The 25403-nt window shown below is 41.7% G+C and overlaps 1 protein-coding gene across 3 annotated transcripts in view; it reads left to right on the forward strand.

Moving 5' to 3' along the window:
- The window catches only part of LOC141112792 (folliculin-interacting protein 2-like), a 104594-nt gene that overhangs the window by 49337 nt on the left and 29854 nt on the right, over positions 1 to 25403 (forward strand). For all 3 annotated transcript variants that reach the window (XM_073605870.1, XM_073605857.1, XM_073605863.1), the window contains 5 exons: positions 3494 to 3565; positions 11684 to 11819; positions 12795 to 12996; positions 21777 to 21865; positions 24065 to 24211. In XM_073605870.1, coding sequence (XP_073461971.1) covers positions 3494 to 3565; positions 11684 to 11819; positions 12795 to 12996; positions 21777 to 21865; positions 24065 to 24211 — 646 coding nt within the window. The remainder of the gene's footprint in view (positions 1 to 3493; positions 3566 to 11683; positions 11820 to 12794; positions 12997 to 21776; positions 21866 to 24064; positions 24212 to 25403) is intronic.

The following is a 25403-nucleotide window of genomic DNA, read 5'->3' on the forward strand; positions in this document are numbered from 1 at the left end:
CTCTCGATCTCTCTCTCGATCTCTCGATCTCTCTCTCGATCTCTCTCTCAATCTCTCTCTCTCGAAAAGCTATTTGCCTGTAGCTTCCTTATGTTGCTAAATATACTGTTAAGAACTGTGTATGGTGTTGGTTTACTAAAGAAACCGAGGCTGCTCATTTTGAAAAAAATGTTTACTTTGCAGCATGTATGGTGTTCATTTGGAATACACCATCAAGTTTGAGTGAATTTAAATAAAAACAGGATTTTTGTTGGCACATGACTAAGTATTCAAAGTGCACATCTACAGAAAATTGGACTTTTAAGGGTGTTTCCTCTCAAAAAATCAATGGACAAAAACCACTGTTAAAAAGTATAATTTCTATTTATTTTATATACAATTATAGAGATTAAAATCACACATCTAAAAGCATAGACTTTAGCATCCTCCTATAGTACTTTTGGCACCCTCTAGTGGTCAGCCCATAACCACTGCCTATATATAATTTATCTCAATTCTAGATTTCCGACCCAACAATCCAGGGGTCAGTGTAGGTATACACTGATCAGATGTCACAAAAGGTGAACCGCCTTTTTGTAATATTGTTCATGTGAACGACATTGTATAGTGGTACAGTATATCTCCCTCTGCTTTTATAGTACTATGCGATCTTAATTGCATGAGTACACCTAAAATTTTTATTAATACAGTTATTAAATTTTATTTCTAGAATGGTTTGTGGGTGTCACTGACATCTTGTTCCTTCAGTGACTCCCATCGGTTAGGGCTTTACGGACTCCTTACACCAGCACACTGATGAACAGCATCCTGTTAAATGATAAACAGCCATACTGTTAGACTCTGAGTTTCATTGTGCTCCATGTTGATGGGCATATGCAAGGATATACAACCTAATGTCAAGATATTGTAAGTGACTTTTTTTTTTTTTTGTCTTCATTCACAGCACCTCACTCCTAAAGAAGCACTAAGCAAAATGTATAGAACTCAGGTTATGGATATAGCCAATGTATTGACATCTGATCATTGTATACTAAGCCTGGCATTGTTTATTTTTATTTATTTATTTTATTTTATTTCAGGTACTTATATAGCGCTGTCAATTTACGCAGCGCTTTACATATACATTTTACATTCACATCAGTCCCTACCCTCAAGGAGCTTACAATCTAAGGTCCCTAACTCACATTCATACATACTAGGGACAATTTAGACAGGATCCAATTAACCTACCAGCATGTCTTTGGAGTGTGGGAGGAAACCGGAGTACCCGGAGGAAACCCACGCAGGCACAGGGAGAACATGCAAACTCCAGGCAGGTAGTCTCGTGGTTGGGATTCGAACCAGCGACCCTTCTTACTGCTAGGCGAAAGTGCTATCCACTACACCACTGTGCCGCCCATTGTTGGGTTAGAGATATGAGATTAAGCATGAATAATATAGTGCAGGGATGTCAAACCCAATTTCATTGCGGGCTGTATCATTATGGTTGCCCTCAAAGTGCCAGTTTTATCTGGGTATCATTACGTACAGCATGCAGAGCTCAGGAGTTATATACATTAGGGGTTCAGGGGTGCGTTGCATGCATTAGGGGTTCAGGAGTGCGCTACCCCAACACCCCCCAAAGCTTCCTTCTACCTCCCTCTAGTACCTCTTTTCCCCCTAGTACCTCTTTTTCCCCCTAGTACCCTGCTCCTCCTCTAGAGGTCTGTCCGTGCTGTGCGCACCGTGAATGCATGCAGGGATCTGTTAGATCTAGGAGCTGCTGAGCAAAGCTTTCCCTTGTAAACGCTGAAGGCTTCTGTGTTTACAAGTGACAGCGGAGGACCATGAGAGGAGGGTGAGAGCCGGAGGTGGAGGAATGAAGTTCAACCACGCTGACTGGAAAACTGGGTGCGAGGGCCACATGATGAGGCCTGGTGGTCCAGATTCAGCCCACGGGCCCTGTGTTTTGACATATGTGTTTAGTGGCCAGCCCATAACCACTATAGAGGGTGAAGGTACTATATGAGGATGTTAAAGCCCATGCTTTTATTTGTGTGATTTTATTCTTTTATATTGTTTGGGTATATAAAATTTACTTTGGAGTGAGAACACCCTAAAGTCCCATTATCTGACCTGTTCTCTTGTATACTGTATGTACAACTTACTGGCTATGGTGTTGCTTTCATCCACTAGTGTATCTAAATATTTTCATATGGGTAATCAAAGTGAACACCTCTTTTTGCCCTTTTTCACGAACATCCATTTTGCAAAGTAAACATGAACTTTCCAGGGTGATTCCCTTTGCTAGGAGAACAGCTTTAATTCTTTTAGTAAGTCATCCCTAGTGTTGTCCTATTGCACTAAATGAAACTTTATCTATACATGTACATCTTGATCTGTTCTAGCACTGGCTCTTCTGCTCTGCTAGTAAGAGGCAGCGACGGTGACATTGTTGCTGCAACCTCTCTTGCCAGCTGCTCCTGGTCAAATGAAACCAAAATGAAAAGCTCCTTTAAAATAGTTGGGCAACACTTCAAATTATTCCTTACCCTTCCATGAAGGGTCTGTTTTAGATCACCAGTAGGACATTTGACATTTCAGTCTGGATTTCTGAGAGCTTGGCACAGAAGGTCACTAATGATGGCTTATGTTGTAAACTGCAGTATGCTTGTCTCATCAAGCCACTTTGAAACAAAATGTATATTTGTGTTTACTGCTTCTAAGAAACTAATGCCACTCTTCTTACAACATTGTAGCAATGTTGGCATATGTATTTCTTCTTCAAATTGAGATGGTGAGATAGTTTGCTACAACTGTCTCCTGTGATCTAAAGCAAATCCTAAACAATGTTTTATTCCAGTTCTGAATTGGCACCACATGTGAGAGGAGTAGACTGCAGTTTATATATTGGAAGATAAAATACACTTTTTCAATTATGCATGCAATTTGGTGGCGGGGTTGGCTTGATGGTGACTTAGTTTGGTGGACACAGTAGATTCTGCAGTTTGGCACTTTATTACCCTGGCATAAGTATGGAGTAAATACTTTTACCGTATGATTCACCTACCCCTGCCAGCAACATACAGGGAGACCGTATCCTCCCTTTTTCCTTCATCATTAACAACCAAGAGAAAAGAAGGTTTGCAATTTATTTGAATGCTTCAAATGATGAGTCAAAACCAGTTAAGAAGCAACACAGCTGGGCTTGTGGACGTGTATTAACCCAGTATTCACAATGTGCCCTAACCCACAGCATCTAATCGAATATAACCTTTCAGTAGCTGACATCTGATTGCTTGCTCTGGGTCACAGCGCATTACACTACTCTTGAATAAACCCTGATGGTGATGCAAAATGGGAATGGAACCCCGCTGTGCAATATGGGAAGGTGTGAATTATGGTAAAACTGTTTTAGGTGATATTGCCTTTGCAGAACTTAATCGTTCATTTTGTATGCTGCAAATTTTTCTTTGAGATTAAATTGGACCTGTTTTTACGTGTTCCTCTGCAGCTCACAGCACACCAGTGGATATGCCCAGCAGAGGACAGAATGAAGACAAGGACAGTGGCATTGCACGATCAGGTATCTTTAGTGTTCACTGTAACTGTAATCCCATTCTGGTTTGTTTTAGTTGCATTTTTTTCATGTTCTATTCTCCCAGCACCATGGTATTTGCCTTTCTGTAATTCAAGTAGGATGCGAGGTTCTTCTAGCACCAGTGTTAATTTTGGCAGCAAATTTCAATTTAGTTTTAGTCTTAGGACTAAAATGGCATTTTAGTTTTAGTCCTATTTTAATCTTCTGCAGTTGTTTTTAGATTTAGTCGACTAAATCTCCAGTACATTTTAGTCGACTAAATCTCATTTTAGTTGTCTAAAATCGAATGGGTGTAATTAAATTGTAATGCATTAGTTAACATTTCTCTACAATTTTCCAACTCATTTTATATACTGCTGGAGTGAAAAAATCATATGTTGTTATTTTTGGGTTAGAGGTATGAACATGCACTACAGACCAATGAAGTCAAATTTCAATTTAGTTTTAGACTTAGTGTTTTGACTAAAATGGCATTTTAGTTTTAGTCGTATTTTAGTAGACTAAAATAGTATTCATTTAGTCGACTAAAATGTTTTAGTCGACTAAATTAACACTGTCCAGCACTGATGAATTGTGTGTTTTTTGTAGTGTCAAAAATGTACTCTGAATAGTCGGGCTGCTTGGTGTTTGGATATAGCACTAGACCAAGCCCATAAGTCAAACAGACCATGCTCCATTTTGTTAATGAAATGTTGCTTGGCTGGGGTTGACTGGTTCCTGAACTCTGTGTAAATTCGCTACCCTTTTATACCATTAAAACAAATTCTTGGCCTTTGTGTGTTGAGATATCTTTGTGTTAGCTCTGGTATGCTGTGTAGTATTTAGTGGTTTCTGCTGTTTAACAGCATAGTGTTGCTGACCCTGGGAACATGAATTCCTGGAACCCCAACATAATTACTAATGTACCATACTAATGTTTTTGGGTTGCATTTAGAGCAATGGTGGTCAGCCTGAAAATGTATAAAGGGCCTCAAGTGCAGCCACTGACACTTCAGAGGACTGCATAAAAGAAGCGCTTTTTCATGCATTGAGGTGCATAGCTTCAAGTTAGCCAGCACATTCGAAATTAATTGACGGTAAAGCACCTCAGTGCCTGAAAACGTATTGTCCTGCAATTTTGCAATGCACACTTAAACGCTTGAGTTGGTGTCAGCGTATGCATTAATAACCCCTTGTATTGGTGTCAGTGGCAACAAAATCCCCTGGCATTGGTGTCAGTGGATGCAATAGCAACCCCCAGCTTTGGTGTCAGATTGCAGTTATACCCCCAGAATTGGTGTCGGTGGCCACAGTAATAACCCTCAGCATTGATGGTCATGCTTAGCTATGGTCTGACAGATATATTTGTGGAGTGACTGGAAAGGCATTGATGAGTGAGGAGTTCATATTCTGTGATGGCCTAGTCTACCACACTGCTGCCTACATGGGAGCCTAAGGTATATCTTCCCAGAGCAACTCGTGACAGTAATTTGCAGAACCCATTATTTATGTTTCCACCAGAGGTCATATAGTTTTTTAATCTTCCTGTTCTGCATTGAGCCCTTGTCCTAGCTCCCCCTTATATCAGACTAATATTCCTCCTGGACATGTTTCTATCTTTCTGGACAGGGGCAGAGCGTTCTCCGTAACCAGTAAATACTACTGATTCTTCCTGTGCCTGGGTCTATATTTTCTTTGGGATTTGTATGTCAATGTCACAATCTTTGTTTCAAAGTCTTTATCATTTACTTTGGATCCAAAGACCTGAAGCATTCTGACCCTGTTCCAGCTTCTGATTATTAGTCATGTTGTGTTTTTATATACCATCTAATGAGCAAATTACACGGGACAAATCGAATTATGAATGATTGTCACTATAGGTATTGCTTTTGATTTCAATTAAGATTTTATTCAATATTTTATAAACCTACTTTACAACTAGCACAATTTCAGTCAAAGACCATATTTGCATGGGTTCAGACACTTTGTGTTTGTGATCTGTAAGTAGATGCCATACATTTATCTATATCGCTCTCCAGTATAGAGCCTCCTAATTCCATTTTATATAGATGGATAGATATATCTATCCATCATTAGACAGGAAGAGAGATATCTCAGTCGTTGCAGCAATGATCAAGAGATTGATTTTGTTTTTTTTTTTTTTGTTTTTTTGGGCCAGTGATTTCTGCACAAGGAAAAAGTGATCTGACCTGTCATACAACTGCTCCAATCACTTTTACAGGTGGCAGAAGGGGGTCCCCACAGCCAAACCACTGGCCGAATGTTGATGCATGTCTGACCAGCTTAAAGCGTTACCCTAAAAAAAAAAAAAAAAAAAAAGATTCTGTTCCCCTTTAACCCTTTTGCTGCCAAGATTTTTACAGTTTTACACTTGGGTGACCAGGCCATATTTTGCAGAGTTTGTTAAATACCCCCTCCAAACCATATATTTTCTGAAAGCACATGACTAGTAGAATACAAATAAGGTGCTACTGTTTTTTAGGGCACAATATTTGTGCAAATGTTTATCAAAACAATATTTTCGTTAAAAATACACTAAAATCATTATTTGCAGATAAAAACACAGTAAATTTTACAAAATTCCTACTAAATATAAAAGCTTAACCTGTATTGAGCTAATAAATAATAAATATTTGATATTTTTAAATTACGCCTTTTTGCAAAATGGTGAAACTGAAGGTACGCAAAAATGTAAACAACCACATTTCTCTAAAAATCTGAAGGTTTACGTTGTTTCCTTACAGCTTTCAGAGTTTGTTAAAGATTTCCCCAAACCATATATTTTCTGAAAGCATAGGACCAGTAGAATAAAAAAAAGGTGCTACTGATTTTGAAGGCCCCACTATATTTGCGCAAATGTTTATCAAACTATTCACGAAAAATTTTATAAAATAATTTTTAGCAGATATAAATGCAGCAAATTTAACAATTCCTGCTAAATTCCCACTAAATAAAATATAAAAGCTTAACCTGTATTGAGTTCATGAATAACAAATGTTTGTAAATTTTAAATTGCGCCTTTTTGAGAAATAGTGAAAATCAGACGTATGCAAACATTTCTTTAAAAAATTGAGGTTTTGCTTTTTCACTTACAGCTTTCAGAATTTGTAAAAGACACCCCCCCAAACCATACATTTTCTGAAAGCACATGGTCAGTAGAATCAAAAAGGTGCTTTTTAAGGTCCCTCGATATTTGTTCAAATGTTGATCAAACAATGTTTTCCCTAAAATCATTAATAGTGGATTCATACATGGCAAAATGTACACAAGTCCTGCTAAATTCCTAGTAAATATAAAAATTAAAACTGTACTGAGATAACAAATATTTGTACATTTTAAATTGCACCTTTTTGTGAAATGGTGAAAACTGAAGGTATGCAAAACTGTAAATAAAAACAATTTACTCAAAAAATCCGGAGGTTACCAGTTTTCACTTACAGCTTTCAGAATTTGAAAAGACCCCTCAAACTAGACATTTTCTAAAAGCACATGACCTGTAGAATAAAAAAAAGTGCTACTAATTTTTTTGGACCTCGCAATAATTGCGCAAATGTTCATCATATCGCTATTTTCACAAAAAAATACACTAATCATTAATGCACATAAACACAACATAGCTCACAAAATTCCTGCTAAATTACTACTAAAGCATGTGTACGCCCATGGAGGGCCATGCTTACCCACACAGGGATGCATAGATGTTCCATGTATCCCTGTACAGGCAGTCCCATTTATGTCCATTTGGATGCAATGGCTGCACAGGCATAGCTGCTGTTCCCAGTCTGATATCCGTGTGAGTGTGGGTACATGACCCTGAACACAGTGTGAGCTCAGGGACATGCATGCAGACCTACACGGATGTAAAATTGGGAGCAACGGCTCTGTTGATGTCATTTGGGATGTAGCAACTGCACAATCGGACTGCCTGCAGAGAGATGCACGGAACACCTGTGCATCCCTGTAAAGGTACGCTGTGTATGCCCTGTGTGAACAAGACCTTAGGCCCCTTTCACACAAGCAGACCGATTGGGTCTGCCTGTCTGTTTTTTAGGTGGGCCCAATTGGACCACCCATTGTTCTCTATGGAGAGACTGATGTAAATGGACGTGTGTCCGTTTTACAAACGCCTGCATCCGATCCAGTCCGCTAAAAACAGATGGATGGGGATTCCATTCACCATCCATCTAGCAGAGCAGATCGGATCGGATGGTATCCGATGGAAATGGACAGGTGGTCTTTTTCCATCTGACTGCCCCATAGAACCATAGAGAACAGGGGGCTGTGTCCATGTCCGCTCTGTATCACCACAAACCCACTCACTTGCGACAATAGCGATGGTCCCTTTCTCTGTAGCACTTTAATTGAATACGGAATCTGTATAGAGATTCCTCATTTTTTCATAAACTGACAGTCTGATACATAATAACACTCACGGTTTACTATGTATCCACTGTCAGTGGACATATAGTGTATGTTTACCAAGCTTCAAACCCCCCGCCCCAGCCCCCCCCCCCCCCCCGCGCGCTTTCAGCATGACAGATCGCTGAGACTCAGTGCAGCCAGCAGCTGCAGGCGGCGGGAGGGGAAGGAGGGAATCTGCTCGGAGTGGTGATGGATTGGGGATGCGGGGGCCGGTATAGAGGGTGATCTGACTGGTGGTTGGGGGGGATACAACTTGACCCCCCCCTCCCCCAAGCCCAATGCAGCACCTGAAGCCGGCGGGAATGGCGGGGGGGGGGATGCCGGCTAATGATGGTAGCTGCGGGGGATCCAGTTTGCGGATGTCAGATCGGGTGTGGAGGGGGCGGGAAGTAATCAGTGCTGGGGGAAGAATGGGGGGTGAAGGTGATAGTATAGTAGAGTGGAGGGAGTAGTTCTAGGTGAAAGTTAACGGCAGGAGGTGGAGTGGCTGGGGACGGAAGCGGCGGCATGGGTGGGTAGGTGAGGGGTCGGTCATGTTTTTAGGTTAATAACTCTGATCAGCGGGTTGTAATATGCTGATCAGAGTTTTAAAATCATTCAGCAGAGTCTGCTGAACAATTCTGATATAAGCTTATGGTCATTGATGTGACCATAAGCTAATAGGAGAGGGAGAAATTAGGTCCGTACGCCTTACGGATCTGGCCACCGGCAGGCACTAGCATGTTATACAGTGCTTGTGCTATGTAATTTGGCCCCCTTTATCACCTGAAATACCTGGTTGATCCTGCCAGGTTCTGCCCTTCACCCTTGTAAACTGACCACGATTAATCAAGGCTGCTGAGCTCTGACACCGTGGTCAGTTTACGTGCCTCCGTCAACTGCAGCCCTGCTATCTGCTCTCCCTATCCTCTCCCCTCCCTGCCTGTCAGCTAGTCTGTGTGTGAGCTGACCCTCCCCTTTGTAGCATTGTTCTGAGCAGTGCAAACATTACTGCTCACAAGCACTGCCAGCCCCACTGCTAGTATAACCTGTGGTATATACTGTATACCATTTTTGTAAAATTCTTCTTCTAAAATACCTTTTTTTTCAATTTTTTTTTTTTTTTTTTTTTTTTTTTTTTCCGATTAGCGCTCACATGACTGCCAGTCGCTCTTTTCCTCCAATTTATACACTAGGGAGGGAGGTCACGTGAGGTCAGAGGGAGAGCTCAGCCCCTCCCTCCCTAGTACTGTACATGGTTTGGAGGAAGAGAGCGTCGGGCAGTCACGTGGTCGCTGATCGGGGAGAAAGAATAAGGTATTTAGATGATGAATTTTTAAAAAACGGCATACAGTATATACTACAGGTTATACTAGCAGTGGGGCTGACAGTGCTTGTGTGCACTGCCTTAACAATCCCTTTTAAGGTCTCAGACCCCCTGCTGAGTTTGGCATATGTACTAGAGCCTTTGGGGTATTTCATTCTGTTCCATTGTAAAAATACCAATTTGCTCATAAAGGTGATATATATAAAATAGCTGTGCTCACAAGTTTACATAACCCGGCAGAATTTATGATTTCTTGGCCATTTTTCAGAGAATATGAATGATAACACAAAAACATTTTTTCACTCATGGTTAGTGTTTGGCTGAAGCCATTTATTATCAGTCAACTGTGTTTACTTTTTTTAAATCATAATCTCAACAGAAACTACCCAAATGGCCCTGATCAAAAGTTTACATACCATGATGATTTTGGCCTGATAACATGCACACAAGCTGACACAAAGGGGTTTGAATGGCTATTAAAGGTAACTATCCTCACCTGTATTCTGTTTGCTTGTAATTAGTGTGTGTATAAAAGGTCAATGCGTTTCTGGACTCATGACAGACCCTTGCATCTTTCATCCAGTGCTGCACTGACGTTTCTGGATTCTAAGTCATGGGGAAAGCAAAAGATGCCAAAGGCATTGCAGGAAAAGGTAGTTGAACTGTATAAAACAGGAAAGGGATATAAAAAGAAGGAATGCAAGGAATTCAGCGGTGTTCAAAATCAAGAAGTGGAAAATTAAAGGTTCTTTTGAAACCAAACAACGGTCAAAAAATTGTTAGGGATGCAAAGAAAAAGCCACAAATAACTTCAGGTGAAATACAGGACTCTCTGAAAACATGTGGTGTGGCTGTTTCAAGATGCACAATAAGGAGGCACTTGAAGAAAGATGGGCTGCATGATCGAGTCGCCAGAAGAAAGCCATTACTTTGCAAATGCAGCAAAGTATCCCACTTACGATATGCCAAACAGCACAGAAACAAACCTCAAACCTTCTGGCACAAAGCCATTTGGAGTGATGAGACCAAATTTGAGCTTTTTGGCCACAACCATAAACATTTGGAGAGGAGTCAACAAGGCCTATGATGAAAGGTACGGAGGTGAATCGCTGATGTTTTGGGGATGTGAGGGCTATAAAGGCACAGTAAATTTGGTCAAAATTGTTGGCAAGATGAGTGCAGTATGTTATCAAAACATACTGGAGGAACATTTTGCATTCATCAGCCAGGAAGCTGCCCATGGGACGTACTTGGACATTCCAACATGACAATGATCCAAAACACAAGTTGACTGTCATTGGCCACAGCAGAATAAAGTGAAGGTTCTGGAGTGACCATCTCAGTCTCCTGTCCTCAATATCCTTGTGCCACTCTGGGGAGATCTGAAACGTGCAGTTCACGCAAGACAGCCCAAGAATTTACAGGAACTGGAGGCTTTTTGCCAAGGGGAATGGGCAGCTTTACCATCTGAGAAGATAAAGAGCCTCATCCACAAATACCACAAAAGACTTCAAGCTGTTATTGATGTTTGACGGTATTAAGAACTGGGGTATGTAAACTTTTGATCATTCATATTCTCTGAAAAATGGCCAAGAAATCATTAATTCTGCCAGGGTATGTAAACTTATGAGCACAACTGTATAATACATACATATACACATACACCCATATGTCGTGGCAGAATGGTCTTTCCATGTGTTTTTCTGCTGGAACCTGTCAGTCTTTGATACTTTCTGATGCTTGCTACTTATCCTGTAGGTGGTCTTGTTTGCTGTTTAAATCTTTGTTTTGTTTTTTTGTCTTGGTCATTACAATACAGTGGCACAGTTTCAGGAGCTTTTTTCTTACTGCTGCTCCTCTCCATGCCAGAATCTCTTTCCCTCTCTTCCTATCCTTGTACTGTTGGGCAGAAATCCCTCCACCTGACAGTATGCTGTTGACTCTAGGGCCAGTTGCTGAAATACTGATGTTTCCAGCACCCAGATGCCTCTCTGCAAAGTGCTTACAGTTGCCAACAGATGGTGGACCCATGGGCTGCATGCTGGCCACATGTTCGGTGACAGAGATTAGGAGTATTGCATGGTTGATTACATTTTTTATTTTGAGCACTTGTTTATATTTAACTTCGGAAACAAATTAACCATTTTTAACAGCACGTGGATTGGTCTGCACTGTTTTGAATTTTTTAAAAGTTACAAAACTGGCAAAGATTTTTCAACAGGGTGTTTTGGATTTTAATTCCATTGTTAATCTTGCTTTATAGTTGAAGTATATCACATCTGCAATATAATTGTAAACACAGGTTTTATTTCTTCTGTAACAGCTGTATTTACGCCTAACAAATGTTTCCTTTTTTCTTGACCTTTTTGTTGTAGCATCTCTAAGCAGTCTTCTGATTACCCCTCTTCCTTCACCAAGTACATCATTTTCAAGTAACTATGCCAGCAGCTATCAGCGGCGATTGTTGAGAAGTCAAATCACCAGTCTAGAAAATGGGGTGGTTCCAAGATGGTAATTTTTTTTTTTTTTTCCATCAACCCTTTCGTATCCTGTCTTGTCTGATGATTCACACATTGGGGGGTATTGGCAAAGCTTTCTCTGTCCTTTTTATGATGCTACAGAAAACTGGCACAAGTGGCATGCAACAAAGCTAGACCTGCTTCAGATCTGGGCTAATTTATATTTCAAAGTTAAATCAAAACTAGTGCAGGTACTTTCCTAATTAACAAAGGGATCCCTGCCAGATTGGACCTGGTATATGGGATGTGATCCGGTAACCTGGCAAATGGCTCACATGCCTCCATGTGCAGTGAACACACTACACTAGCAGAGCTTGTAAATGGGCAGCAAAAGCTCTTTTTTCCTTCCTGTATCACTGTCTGTTAACCTACTGCATGCCACATATATATAGAATGGAAGAGGATTACATCAACGTAATGGTTTCATAGAGGATCCCATTCCTAAACCAAAACCTTAACGTATGCTTTTTAACTTGCCCTTTACCTCACCTGACTCCTAATCCAATCACCCACACTTATCAGAGCCCCTAAACCTTATCTAATATCTTCATTTTTAATCTAACACCACTAAAATTATGAAACAAGATCTTTTGGAAAAGATCAAAGCAAACAGAAATGTGCACCCACAACTCTGGTCCCTAATATGGCTTCAAAAACTGATCCCCCTACAATTGCACTTGGATATACAGTTTGTCAGTGTATGATCTGAGAATAATTTTCCCAGAATAGTTTGTCTGGTCTTCCTTGGACAACTGTGTATTCCATCACTTACTATATACTACTTCAATATTAGAAAAGTGGCTTGTTTCATTTGGCTGTCAGTATAATTTTTAATGTAAACCTTGCAAATGCTTTATCAGTAGAATAATTTATATCCTGGGCAAATGTACTCTAGTATATTCCTTTTGGTGATTTAAAAGAAAATGTGTTGGTGTCCCCTGTAACCTTTTCTAAATCTGGTTTTCAGGTCAACCGAAGAAACTTTTAGTATGGCGGATGAGAGTTACACTTCAAACCCAGCAATGATTGGCCGCAAGAAGATTGCGATCAGCATCCTATTTTCTTTGTCTAAAGAGGAGGAAGCACAGAAGAATTTCCAGGACTTCTTTTTCTCCCACTTTCCTTTGTTTGAATCCCACATAAACAAACTAAAATCCTCTATAGAAAAGGTAATGCATATAACCCCTATACTTTAATGCAGAACTTTGGGATTCGGGCAGTAGCTGGGTGTAAAGTGAATTCTGAATCCTGTCAGGAGTATATAGTGTTGTGTTGCTTAACATGTTTGAAAAAAAAAAAAACTGATTTGTGTGCACTTGGCAAGAATATGATTACTCTACCACCTTGACCTTCTCCTAATGTCATGGGTTCAACCTTGCCAGAAAGTACAACATGGTAGTGTGGAAAACACATCATCATTAGTTCACTTAGAGGGTCACATCTGTATCCTTGTTGCACACCATGTGCCAAGTGACATATTTTAGCAGCTCCTAATTTTTATTGGGGTTGCTCAAAAATGGCAGCATATGAGCCCTCCATTCTGTTTGCAAGCAAAGTATGGCTGTAAGCAACATGCTTATTAGGCATGCTGGTCGTGTGTATGCATTGTAGCGGCGGTTTGCAGCAAAATTGTTGCACTATGTATGTGTGCACATCTCCCATAAATACCACTGATGTGTAAAAGAAGTTCTGCTATTGCAATGGGTTAAGAGTGTCACCATCTTGTCATACCATGCAAGTACTAATGATCTCCTTCATAGGATGTCATGAGAGTAGAAGATTAATTGCTCTATAATTCACTCTTGTATGTTTGCTGGGGAATTTTCTCCTAAACATAATAATAATAATGTAATATCTTAATCATACAGTGCATAACATAGGAGTTGATTCTTAGACCATGGGTTATGTGTCACTACCTTTTAGGTGATTGGATTCTATTGAGATCAGACTGCTTATTGCCTTATGGCTCACTAGCAGTTTCCGGATTGGCTACCCTCGGTGTACATCTTGCAGATCTTACCCGAACCCCACAACAGTAGGGCTGCCCTGCAGTGTTTGTTTGCAGTGAGTATTGGATGCTGCGTTCAGCACACACCTTGGTACGTGGTGCAATAATTACCGGTAGTCCCAGGGTGCTATATAGCACCCAGTCCCTAAAGACCCACCATGACAGGTGAAGCCTGGACAGGATCAATGATGATAAAGTAAGATGGTGTCTCCCTGTAACTTCTACTTCCCAGTTTCTGGCCACTTATATCTTGTTGGATTATTACCTGGATATGTGGTTTAATACTATACTATATCCTTTATCCTACAAGACATAGCACAGTGTTAAGCAGTTTTTGAGAACACTGGTTATGGGGTAATATACACTTGTAGGGAATGTTTTATTATAATGTTCACCTATTTAAAATGGTCAATCTTCTTTTTTTTTTTTTCTTCCACTTTGTCACTAGCCAGAGAGAAACTTCCAGTAATAAAGTGCTCAGATTTATTAATGTGTACTTCGGCTGCCATTCTGTCGATAACACATACTGATAGCTGTTTCACCTGTTGCCTGATAACCATATACACAGCCACTGAAATTCTGTAAACTCCTGGGTTTTGCAATATTGCAGTTCCCTCATACCAGCCCTGCTGAGCCCCCTCAGTCCACATCCATTCTGTGAGTACCCCACAGGGGAAGCTTGCTTCAAAAGGGGAATTACAGGTGCTTGGAACAGGAGAATGCGGACAAGCAATGGAAATTCTGCTGCATGCCCTGAGGTAACTCCTAATACTGCTCAACTTGATAGCCGTTCCCTTGTTCCAGAGCAAGATTTTAAACCAACACTGCTCCAGCCCGCTAAATCTGGATCCCTCACAGACATAGCCTGTCTGACTAAAGCAGAATTCTCTGTCACTATGTCTGATCTAGCCCATCACTATCACCACTCTGGAATTGGTGGGTACTAATACTCCTAAATGCTTTTCTGGCTCTCTACTGCCTGATTATCTTCAGGCATTACAACCTGAACATGAAACGGGTGAGCTAATAAAGTTTGGTTGGTTTCTAACAATCCCAAGTGACAATAAAATATAAGTGCTAACAATCAAACTACATGTGCTCAAATCCATTATAAATTATTTTGCAGCAATATTATAAGTGAAACAAAATAAATAACAATTTATGTGCAAATATTAGTGACATTGTCCCAAATAAAGACAGTGCTATATAACACTGAATATTAACAGCCAGGTGCAGTGCCACAGGTAACACTTCAAAGCACTGATTTAGCTCCGATACATTGACCCCCCCCCCCCCCTTTTTTCTACACAGGCTTCCCTGGCTAAGTCTTTCTGCTCTCACATCTCAAAAAAACAACTGGCCTTGCACTGATTGACCTCTTTGCTGATCTGGTACTGGAAAAGGTTACAGAATTTACTTAATTATACACACACGCACACACACTTATGTGCTTGTTTACCCGCCTTTCACCCAGCAATCTTCCAGCATCTCCAATTCCCTGATAATTGGGGGGCATGCAGATCGCTCCCCCATGCTCTGTAATATATCATGTGAGGTAGTCTCCTAGTGTGGTGATGGGTAACCCCATCCTAAGATTTGATCCCTTTTATCATGCTGTAACATCTTCTGTTTGCAATTGCACAACCCCTAGCTCCTGGTACTCACCAGGTCTTGGTTAGGCTTTGTATATCTTCCGAGCACCATGGCTTCACACTTATTGTTGCTCCACTTTGTTGCTGCTGAGCTTTTCTGTGCCCCTCTGGGCCCTTCCTTAGGTGTTCTTGCCCGTGCAGAGCACTTTTCTTTTTCATACATCATTGGACACAGAGTTTGGCTAATATTTATTACCTGCTGGGTTATACTTCATCTCCAGGTGAATGGACACTGGTAGACCAACAGTCTTTAGACAGGAAGTGATCCCCTATATAACCCCTCCCATACAGGAAGTACTTCAGTTTTTTTTTTTTTTTTTTTTTCCAGTGTCTGCAAGGTGGATGGCATGGTTGTTTGCGCTCTCTGAGCTCCAAGTCTCTAGTTCCACAAACAGTTCTTAAATGAATCAAGGGATTGACCGATGGGATCCATTTGACACAGGCTTTATATGCTTAGATAAATGGTACCCGAGCCTCGCAAAGAAGACTCAAGATCCTGCAAGGTTTTGCCTGTAATGCGGCCTCTGGGTGCTGGATACTGCGAAGTGGAATCCTGAACACCACAGTGCTAAGGCATTCTTGCAGGGTGCTGTACAGGTCCAAGGGAGTGGACCATAAACCTGAAAAGGGTACCCAGTCCTTGAAGGTCCTCAAGTGACAGGAACCCACCGTGAAGGGTGAAGATTGGGCTCTTAGTTTCTAAGCTGCCCTGATTTGTAACAATTAGTCAAGCTAGCTAGAGGCTGGACACCTGTGTGGGGTGACCATACAGGGGAGTTTTTGGGCTAGTTGTGGGTGTTTGTAAAGTGTACCCTTTTAATTGTTTTTTTTCTTTTTTTTTTTTTTTTTTTTTTTGTGTCCAGCTATTTTTTACCTATATGATGGCGCATGGCGGTGCGCCATTTCACCTTGGTTTGCCATAGCGCACGTGCATTCACAAGAGCGCCGCTGGGCTCAGCAGTTTCTGTGACGGCCATGGCGCACGCGGCTTTGCCACACAGGCGCCATAACCTTTACCTGGACGCACGAAGATTCGCGTCATACGTGAATACAGCCACGTACGTTCGCCAGGAAAGTGCACGTGCGTGCGCACAAACAGAATGTTTTGGCACAAAGCCAGCTTATTTAAGCTGTATATGCCAAGCATGCGGGGCTTCCAGAAGGCAGCTGTGGGACACAGAGCAGGCTCTGAACCAGGCATTTGCAGCAGTTCAATTATCCTTACCCGGGTCACGTGAGTCACCAGGTGTTGCTTGGCAGGCTAAAGGTGCTTAGCAGGATTGTTGCATAGGGGCTTGGTGAGCTCTATTAAAGGGTCTCCCTTCTGAGGTGTGTTAATACTACATCCAGGTACTTCCTTTCTGTGGCTACTAAATGTCTTCAAAAAAGAGGATCAGGACTAACACTACAGGGAAGGGCACACCTATTTTATCACTAAGGATGAACTGTCCTCAGCTCTAGCCGGGTTAGAGCACAGGATTGCTCGCATGATTGCCTCCATCCCACAGGGTGGCAAGAAGCTTGACAGATCCCCCTTCCCAGAGCCTCCTAGTCTGGAGCAGGAATGTGTTGAGGATGGACAAGAGCTTAAAGCTCAGGATTCTGTGGATGGCCTGGCGGATGAGTCTGCTTACGAGCAATCTGGACAAGAAGATATCCAGTTGGTGTCTGCCTCTTAATCAGAGGCTTTTGATCCTGACTCTTACCGAAATGGTTCGTTCTGCCTTTAAGTTGCCTCTTGCAGATTACTGAGCCTCCCTGGTCCTCTTTGGGATCCCTGAGGCCTCCTCAGGCCACACAGGCTTTCCCCTTACACCCACTGTTGGAACAAGTGGTGTATGCTGATTGGGAACATCCTGACAGGATTTTTGTTCCTCCTAAGAGGTTTTCCCTTTTATATCCCATGGATGAAAAGTTTAAGAAGTGGAGCATGCCAGCCGTAGATGCAGCAGTCTCTTCCTTAAACAAGAACTTGACTTGTCCGGTAGATAACGCTCAGGGCTTGAAAGACCCTGTTGACAAGAAATTGGAGTCATTATTAAAGGCTTCCTTTTTTTTTTTGGCCAGTTCAGCTATTCAGCCAGTTGTTGTAGCAATTGGTATCTGCCAGTCTGTAAAGGATCAGATGGCCTGACAGGCCTAACATGGAGGATGATCTGCCTGAAAATAAGGCAGATATTCCTTGAGTGCTGTGTTTTGCTGTTGACGCCTTAGAGGATTTAATAGCAGGTTTCTCGTTTGGCTCTCTTGTCTGTACATATGTGCAGACTTTTGTGACTTAAGAATTGGTCAGCCGAGGTTCCTTGTAAGAGGTTATTGGCAGGTTTCCTCTTTCATGGGGGACATTTATTTGGTAATCATTTGGACAAATATATTCAAAAGATTTCCGGAGGGAAGAGTTCTCTACTTCCTGTGAAGAAAAGCACCAGGCGTCCCTCGTTTTTAAAACCTCAGGGACTGCTTCCTCCAAATGTCTCAGCGCCAAGGCAGTTCTGCCGCCAACAGGGCGCTATAGCAAGGGGCAAGGCCAGGGCCAGAAAAAGCACTGGGTCTAAAACACTTCTAAACCTGGCAGCAAGCCCTCCTTTTGAGGGGACGCCCCCATTCTATCGGGTAGGGGGAAGGCTGCTGCACTTTGCGGACATTTGGAGAACAATAATTCAGGACGAGTGGGAAACCTCAAGTATATCCCACGGTTACAAGCTGGAGTTGGGGGGCTTCCCCCTCAGAGGTATCTAAGATCCAGCGTTCCCTCCAAAAAGAGACTTATTGCTTCAGGCATTAAATTATTCAGTGCATCAAGGAGTGATTGTAGAGGTTCCTGTATCCGAAAAAGGCACAGGGTTTTACTCAAACCTGTTTATGGTTCAAAAACCAAACTGGGACACGAGGCCTATTTTGGACTTAAGATCCCTGAACCATTATCTACTGATCCAGTTCTTTCGGATGGAGTCTGTCCGCTCAGTAGTAGCCTCACTCCAGATGGGAGATTTTCTAGCCTCCATCGATATAAAGGACGCGTATTTACACGTACCTATCTTTCAACCTCATCAGAGGTTCCTGTGATTTGCAGTAGAGGAACATTTTCAGTTTGTGGCTCTACCCTTCGGGCTTGCTACAGCTCCCAGGATGTGCACAAAGGTCCTAGCAGCAGTACTGGGTCTTTTAAGGGCCCAAGGGATCTTGATGCTCGGGTATCTGGACAACCTCCTGCTCAGAGATCACTCACTACAGGCTCTAGAACAGAGCATAACCTGCACAGTGTGGTATTTGGAAAGCTTAGGCTGGATCATAAATACCGAAGAGTCAACCTTGAGGCCAGCTCAGAGTCTAAAGTATTTAAGTCTGATCCTAGATACGGTCCAAGCAAGAGTACTCCATTTGGCTCTGTATGAGTCTTCTAGGGAGGATGGTATCCTCCTTCGAAGTGGTGCCCTATGCCCAGTTCCATTACAGGCCTCTACAACAAGACATCTTGTTGGCTTGGAACAGAAGAGGACAAGCCCTGGATTATCCAACGTACTTATCTCCTCGGGCATGCTTGAGCCTAAACTGGTGGTTGCAGGATCAGAACCTGTGACGGGGAAGATCCTTCCTCACGATAACTTGGAGAGTACTGACTTCAGATGCCAGTCTCTCAGGCTGGGGAGTGACCCTAGAAGGGCTCACAGCTCAAGGGAAATGATCAAGGACAGAACAGATTCTGCCCATCAACATCCAGGCATTACAGGCAGTATGACTGCCCCTACAGTCCTGGACGGTGGAGCTTCAGGCTTGCCCTGTCAGGGTTTAGTCCAACAATGCCACTGCAGTGGCCTATATAAACCACCAAGGCGGTACCAGGAGTAGTCATTCAGCTCTGAAGGAGGTGAACCACATACTGGCCTGGGCAGAAGGACATGTGCTGATTCTATTGGCAGTCCATATCCTAGGAATAGAGAACTGGAAGGCAACTGGTCAGTACACCCAGGGGTGTTCCAGGAAATTTGCCAATGTTGGGGATGGCCACAGGTCGACCTACTGGCATCCAGGTTCAACAACAAGCTACAGCAGTGTGTGCCCCGAACAAGAGATACTCCTGGCAATCGGAGCAGATGCTCTGGTAGTTCCATGGAGTTAGTACTCCCTGGTTTATGCTTTCCCTCCGATCCCTCTCCTTCCACATTTATTGCGCAGGATTCAGAGAGGGAGTTCCAGTCATTCTGGTGGCACCAGCCTGGCCCAGAAGGCCCTGGTGCCCGGAGATTGTGAGACTGACAATAGACGGACCATGGACGCTTCCACGTCGCCCCGATCTACTGTCTCAATGTCCTATATTCCATCCCAATTTACAGTCTCTAAATTTGACGATATGGCTATTGAATCCAGGGTGTTAAAGGACCGTGGCATCTCGGGACCAGTGGTGGCTACCCTAGTGAATGCTAGAAAAGCTGTCACTATGAAGATCTATCATAAGGTCTGGAAGACTTATATTGCTTGGTGTAAGGCCAGAAAATGGCATCCTTGGAAATATGTGATTGGGAGAATTCTCTTTTCTACAGCCAGCTTTGGAAATCAAATTGGCTTTGAGTACAATCAGAGGTCAAGTTTCGGCCCTATCAGTATTCTTCCAAAGGCCTTTAGCCTCCCATTCACTGATCTGAACCTTTTATGCAAGTGGCAACTTGCTTGCTTCCCCCCATTTAGGTCACCCATGTGTCTTTGGGACTTTAACTTGGTGCTGTCTGTGTTACAGAAACAACCATTTAAGCCTATCAAGGAAATTCCATTAGACTTGCTGTCATGCAAAATAGCCTTCCTGATGGCCATCACCTTGGCTAGAAGGGAGTTGGCGGCTCTTTCCTGCAGGGAACCATACTTGATCCTTCACCACGACAGGGTCGTGTTACGACCTGTTCCATCCTTTTTGCCAAAAGTGGTGTCGGCCTTTCATTTAAATCAGGACATTATTTTGCCCTCCTTTTTCTCTCAGCCTAGTTCGGCAGAAGAGAGACGACTGCATTCTTTGGATGTTGTCCGGGCAGTCAAGGTTTATTTGTCTAGATCTGCGGAGATCCGAGGATCAGACTCCTTTTTTGTTTTACCAAAAGGACCCAAGAAGGGGCAGGCAGCTTCCAATGCTTCCATTTCCAATTGGGTCAGTCAATTGGTCATTCAGGCCTATGGTCTGAAACGTAAAGCTCCTCCCTTTTAGGGCGAGAGCTCATTTTACCAGGGGTGTAGTAACCTCCTGGGCTTTTCGCCATTAGGTATCTGTGGCTCAAATTTGTAAAGCTGCTACCTGGTTTTCAGTGCATATGATCACAAAATTTTATCAAGTGGATATTCGAGCAGCCAAGGATTCGGCTTTCAGCCAGAGTGTACTGAGGGCTGCCGTATAAGGTCTGATGGCTATTTTTTGACAGGGTGTCTCCCTCCCCTCAAGGCTATTGCTCTTGGACGTCCCAGTAGGTAATGAATATTAGCCTAACTCTGTGTCCCATGATGTATGAAAAAGAAAATAGGATTTTTTTTTGTCATACTTACCTGTAAAATGCATTTCTTTAAGTACATCATGGGACACAGAGGTCCCTCCCCTCTTTTTGAGGTTTCAGTGCTTACTACAAAACTGAAGTACTTCCTGTATGGAAGGGGTTATATAGGGGATCACTTCCTGTCTAAAGACCTTTGGTCTACCAGTGTCCATTCACCTGGAGATGAAGTATAACCCAGTAGGTAATGAATATTAGCCTTACTCTGTGTCCCATGATGTACTTGAAGAAAGAGATTTTACAGGTAAGTATGACAAAAAACAAATTTTTTGTCATCTCCTACTGTGGGATTATCATTCAGTGTTTTTATTTATTTTTATTTTTTTTGAGCCTCTACTGTTTCCTGCTTTGTCTGTTTTCTTCTGATGTCATCTGTCTGTTTGGGTCCATTGACTTTTTGTTCTTCATGCAGGCTTTTTGTAATCTTGGCTTCCTTGTTGCCCACCCCTCAATGTTATTATTATTTTATTTATGTATTGCTTGAGGTTGTCCCTTGCTCTAAGAATAAATTCCTGTGCCCTGTACTGTACAATTAAAGCTGGCCAAAGTTGGATTGTTTTTCCACTGAAACCTAACGATGTTATGTTGATGTGCTATTGTATTTTGACAGGGGGACTCATCTGTTGTCAGAATACAATGGGTTATGTGTGTTTTGTTTGTATCTCACATTATGTTACAGGATTGTCCTTGAAATTATAGTAAATCCTTTTTTTTTTTTTTTTTTTTTTTTTTTTTTTTTTTTTTCTCTCTCTCTACAGGCTATGATCTCATGCAGAAAGATTACTGAATCAAGTCAGCGGGTGCAAGTCTATCTCAGTCAGATCATGGAGGCCTTGGCACAGTTCAGGTAGGGTCTTTAAAATTTTAGTATGAAGCTGTTGTAAATATTAAAAGGGTCCTTGCATTGATGATTTTTTTTTTTTTTTTTGATCACATTGATCTTACATAACTCTTATAAGTGATTGTACAGCTACTGTAATGCAATATTCCTATAATATAGCTATGACTTCATGAGTTTTGGCATTCTAATTCATGGATATTGTTTTTTCTGTCTTTTATCTGTGTGTGTATTCTACTATCCCTGAAAAGAACACTGAAATGAACATTCTATGATTTACCTTTGTTAGGTAGCATCATAGTATTGAGTAATGTTGTTATTGTAACACAATCAGTTTGAGTCATTAACACTTATTTAATATGGTGAAAAATATTTAGAGAGTAGGAGCGCTGACTAGTGTGTTAGTGTCAGGCATAGAGGAAGAGATCGCTGCGCTAACATTGATTAGTATGGCAATTTTTTTTTTTTTTTTTTTTTATGAAATAAACCTGAATGTGTGTACCAGGCATTGCAATTTGCGATTTGCACCTGTAGGAGTATGTCATGCCCTCAAGGTGTGGGTGTGTCAGATGATGAAATGGAGACCCAGCGCAACACAGACTGAGCCAGGCAGATAACCTGGAAGATTTTTACCATGCCCTTATCTTCTCAGTGGATGCATTTCAAAAGACTCTCATTTCATCTCAGCCTTCTCATTTGGGAGTCTTATCTGTACACATGTGCAGAATCTTATGGCTTAAAGGGGTTGTAAAGTCAGATGCTTTTTTTATCCTAATGCATTCTATGCATTAAGATTAAAAGTCTTCTGTGTGTAGCAGCCCCCCTAATACTTACCTGAGTCCCATCTCTGTCCAGCGATGTCCATGTGTGTCTCGGCCGTCCGAGACTCTCCCTCCTGATTGGCTGAGACGCAGCAACAGCGCCATTGGCTCCTGCTGCTTTCAATCAAAGTCAGTTAGCCAATCCAGACAGAGGGGGTGGGGCCAGACCGCATCCCTGTGTCTGAATGGATAAAAAAAGGAAGATGGATGTAGATAGAGTTCCTGGATAGCTGCACTCTGAAGAAAAAACATATTTATTGTTGAATATAAAAAATCCAAAGTACAGTCATGTGAATGGACACAGGGAACTGTGTTTCGGCTTGGTCGAATAAAGCCGAAAACTCTGTCCAGATCTGCCTTGGCCTTTAGTCGGTAGTACCTTGTTGCTGCATAAGAAGTTGAAGCTTGCAATACAAAAACCTACACGCCCTTCTGCTTTCGTCAATCATAGGCCTCAGGCTCTAAACCCAAGCCTCAGTCCCAACTCCGCAAAAAGACCTGAATTTCTAAACCTCTGTTAAGCGAGGAGACTTAAGAACTCCTGGTAGTGAAGGAATGCCCCCACTCTCTTAGGTGCGGGGACATTTCCTGGCCTTAGCGGATGTTTGGTGGGGAGGATTGGCTCCCTTGCATAGTTGCTTGAGGTTACAAGCTGGAATTTCTGAGCCTATTCATGGTTTCAGAGCCGAACGGCAACATTTGTTCCAACCTAGATCTCACAAATGGTTCCTGCATTTTGTGGTAGAAGGCTGACATTTTCAGTTTGCAGGGCTGCTACCTGGTCGGTTCATACTTTTAATGAAGTTTTACCTGGTGGATGTTTGGGCCACAGCAGATGTGAAGTTTGGTCAGCAGGTCTTGCAGGCAGCTGCGTGAGGCTCTAACCTGTTTTTTTTTTTTTTTTTTTGTTGTTTTTTTTTGGTCCTCTTGACTTGTTGCCGTGTGCCCTCCCCTTATATTCAGTTCTTTGAGAAATATCTATCCTAATGAAGGATTCCCCTGTGTCTTCTGTAATGTTCGATGGAGAAAATGGGATTTTTGTTTTACCTGTAAAATCCTTCTCGGAGTACATCACAGGCTATTGGGATCCTACCCCTCTTGTGTTGAGTTGAGAGGGGTTATGCTTAAGGCGTGTGTGTGGTGGTTTTTGTTTTTTTTGTTTTTTTTTTTTTTTGGTTCAGTCACCTGAAAGTGGCAGCAATAACCCTATCATAATGCTTATGAATATGCCAAGTGTCCTGAGATGTACTGCAAAAATGATCTCACCGGTAATCCAAAAATCCAATTTTTTTTTTTTTTTTGTATTGGGTTTTTATGTATATGGATTTATACTTTCATATAACTGAAAAGCTGTCGTGAGCTTTAAATTGCTTTTGTGTATTATTAGGGAGACCATCTGGAATCTGTACTGTGCCCCTCGCATTGCTGAACCAGTGTGGCTTACCATGATGTCCAGCACTACTGAGAAAGGTCAGCTTTGCCAGCATTTTCTCAAAGAGCTGACCTACCTAATTGAGCAACTTAACAAGAACCAGTAAGTACATCTTCGCCTCTGGTTATTTGCAAACACTTCTTTGGCCAGTGTACACAGCAAATAGTGAAAATGGTCTTTGTACTTGTTCAATGACCATGGTGTTCTTTGTCCTGTTCTTGCAAAAATGAAGGGCTGCCCTTAGCACCTTAGTTGCTGTGTTTAGATGAATGTTGCAAAACTATTTTGTAGTCAGCCAAGTGGTATATATAGTTTTGCTCAACGGAGAACACCTAGACAGACAAATGTGCTTCCTAGAGTGTAGGATACCAGCTCTTGATTATAACAATTATGAGAAAGTATCCGTGTTCCAAACAGCTAGCAAGAAATATTGGCTAGGTCTGCCCAATTATCCATGTGTCTTTCTGAAACCTCAGATGTTTAAAGGAATCTATGGTCACAGCACACACTTTTTCATCAGCATAATAATTGGAATACAAACAATTGTTTTTGACAATCCAACATAAGCTTACTTGAAAAATCTCCTTTCATGTTGTAAGTGCTTCCTATCTGCTGCAAACACTCTTCACAACTTCCTGGATTCCCTGCATGCTTTGCAGATTTTTCACTGCTGTTTACTCTTGATTTTTGGACTACATAGCCCATGGTACCTTGCTGCCTGCAATTTGGGTTTCCTCTAGTGACTGCAGCCTGAAACACCTCTCAGCACCTCTGTAGTTCAGAAGGCAGGATCTGTGAATTCTGTGACACAGCTTTTAACAGGTTAATACATGTCACAGAATTTGAGGAAGTAAATATGTGGGGATCTTCACAAAGTAAGTTTACAAACTTCAAAATCATTCAGATTTTTTAGGAGTAGACTAGAAATAATTGAATTACAATGTGGAAAAGAATATACTATTTTACATTTTGACTAAAGATCTGCTTTAGCTATTTAAAAACCTAAAAACAATTAATGGTCCACTTACTGTAAGACAAAATGTATGTTTTAGTTGGGAAAAGTCATTGACCAGGTTCTTTTTTATTCTGCTTGGTATTTTGTGTGTGGTGTGTTTGTTTTGTTTTTTTTTGTTTTTTTTTCCTATTAAGTTGAAACATATTTTTGCAAGTTTGTCATTGAGCAAAACGCTCGGTTTACATTTAACATTTTAAAATTTTATAGTTTTATTTGCCTTCACTCCATTTTGGCTGTGAAGGACCTTCTTCTGTGATTGCACCACCTCACCAAGTTCTT

Source organism: Aquarana catesbeiana, linkage group LG01, assembly GCF_042186555.1.
Source record: "Aquarana catesbeiana isolate 2022-GZ linkage group LG01, ASM4218655v1, whole genome shotgun sequence".
NCBI lineage: Eukaryota > Metazoa > Chordata > Amphibia > Anura > Ranidae > Aquarana > Aquarana catesbeiana.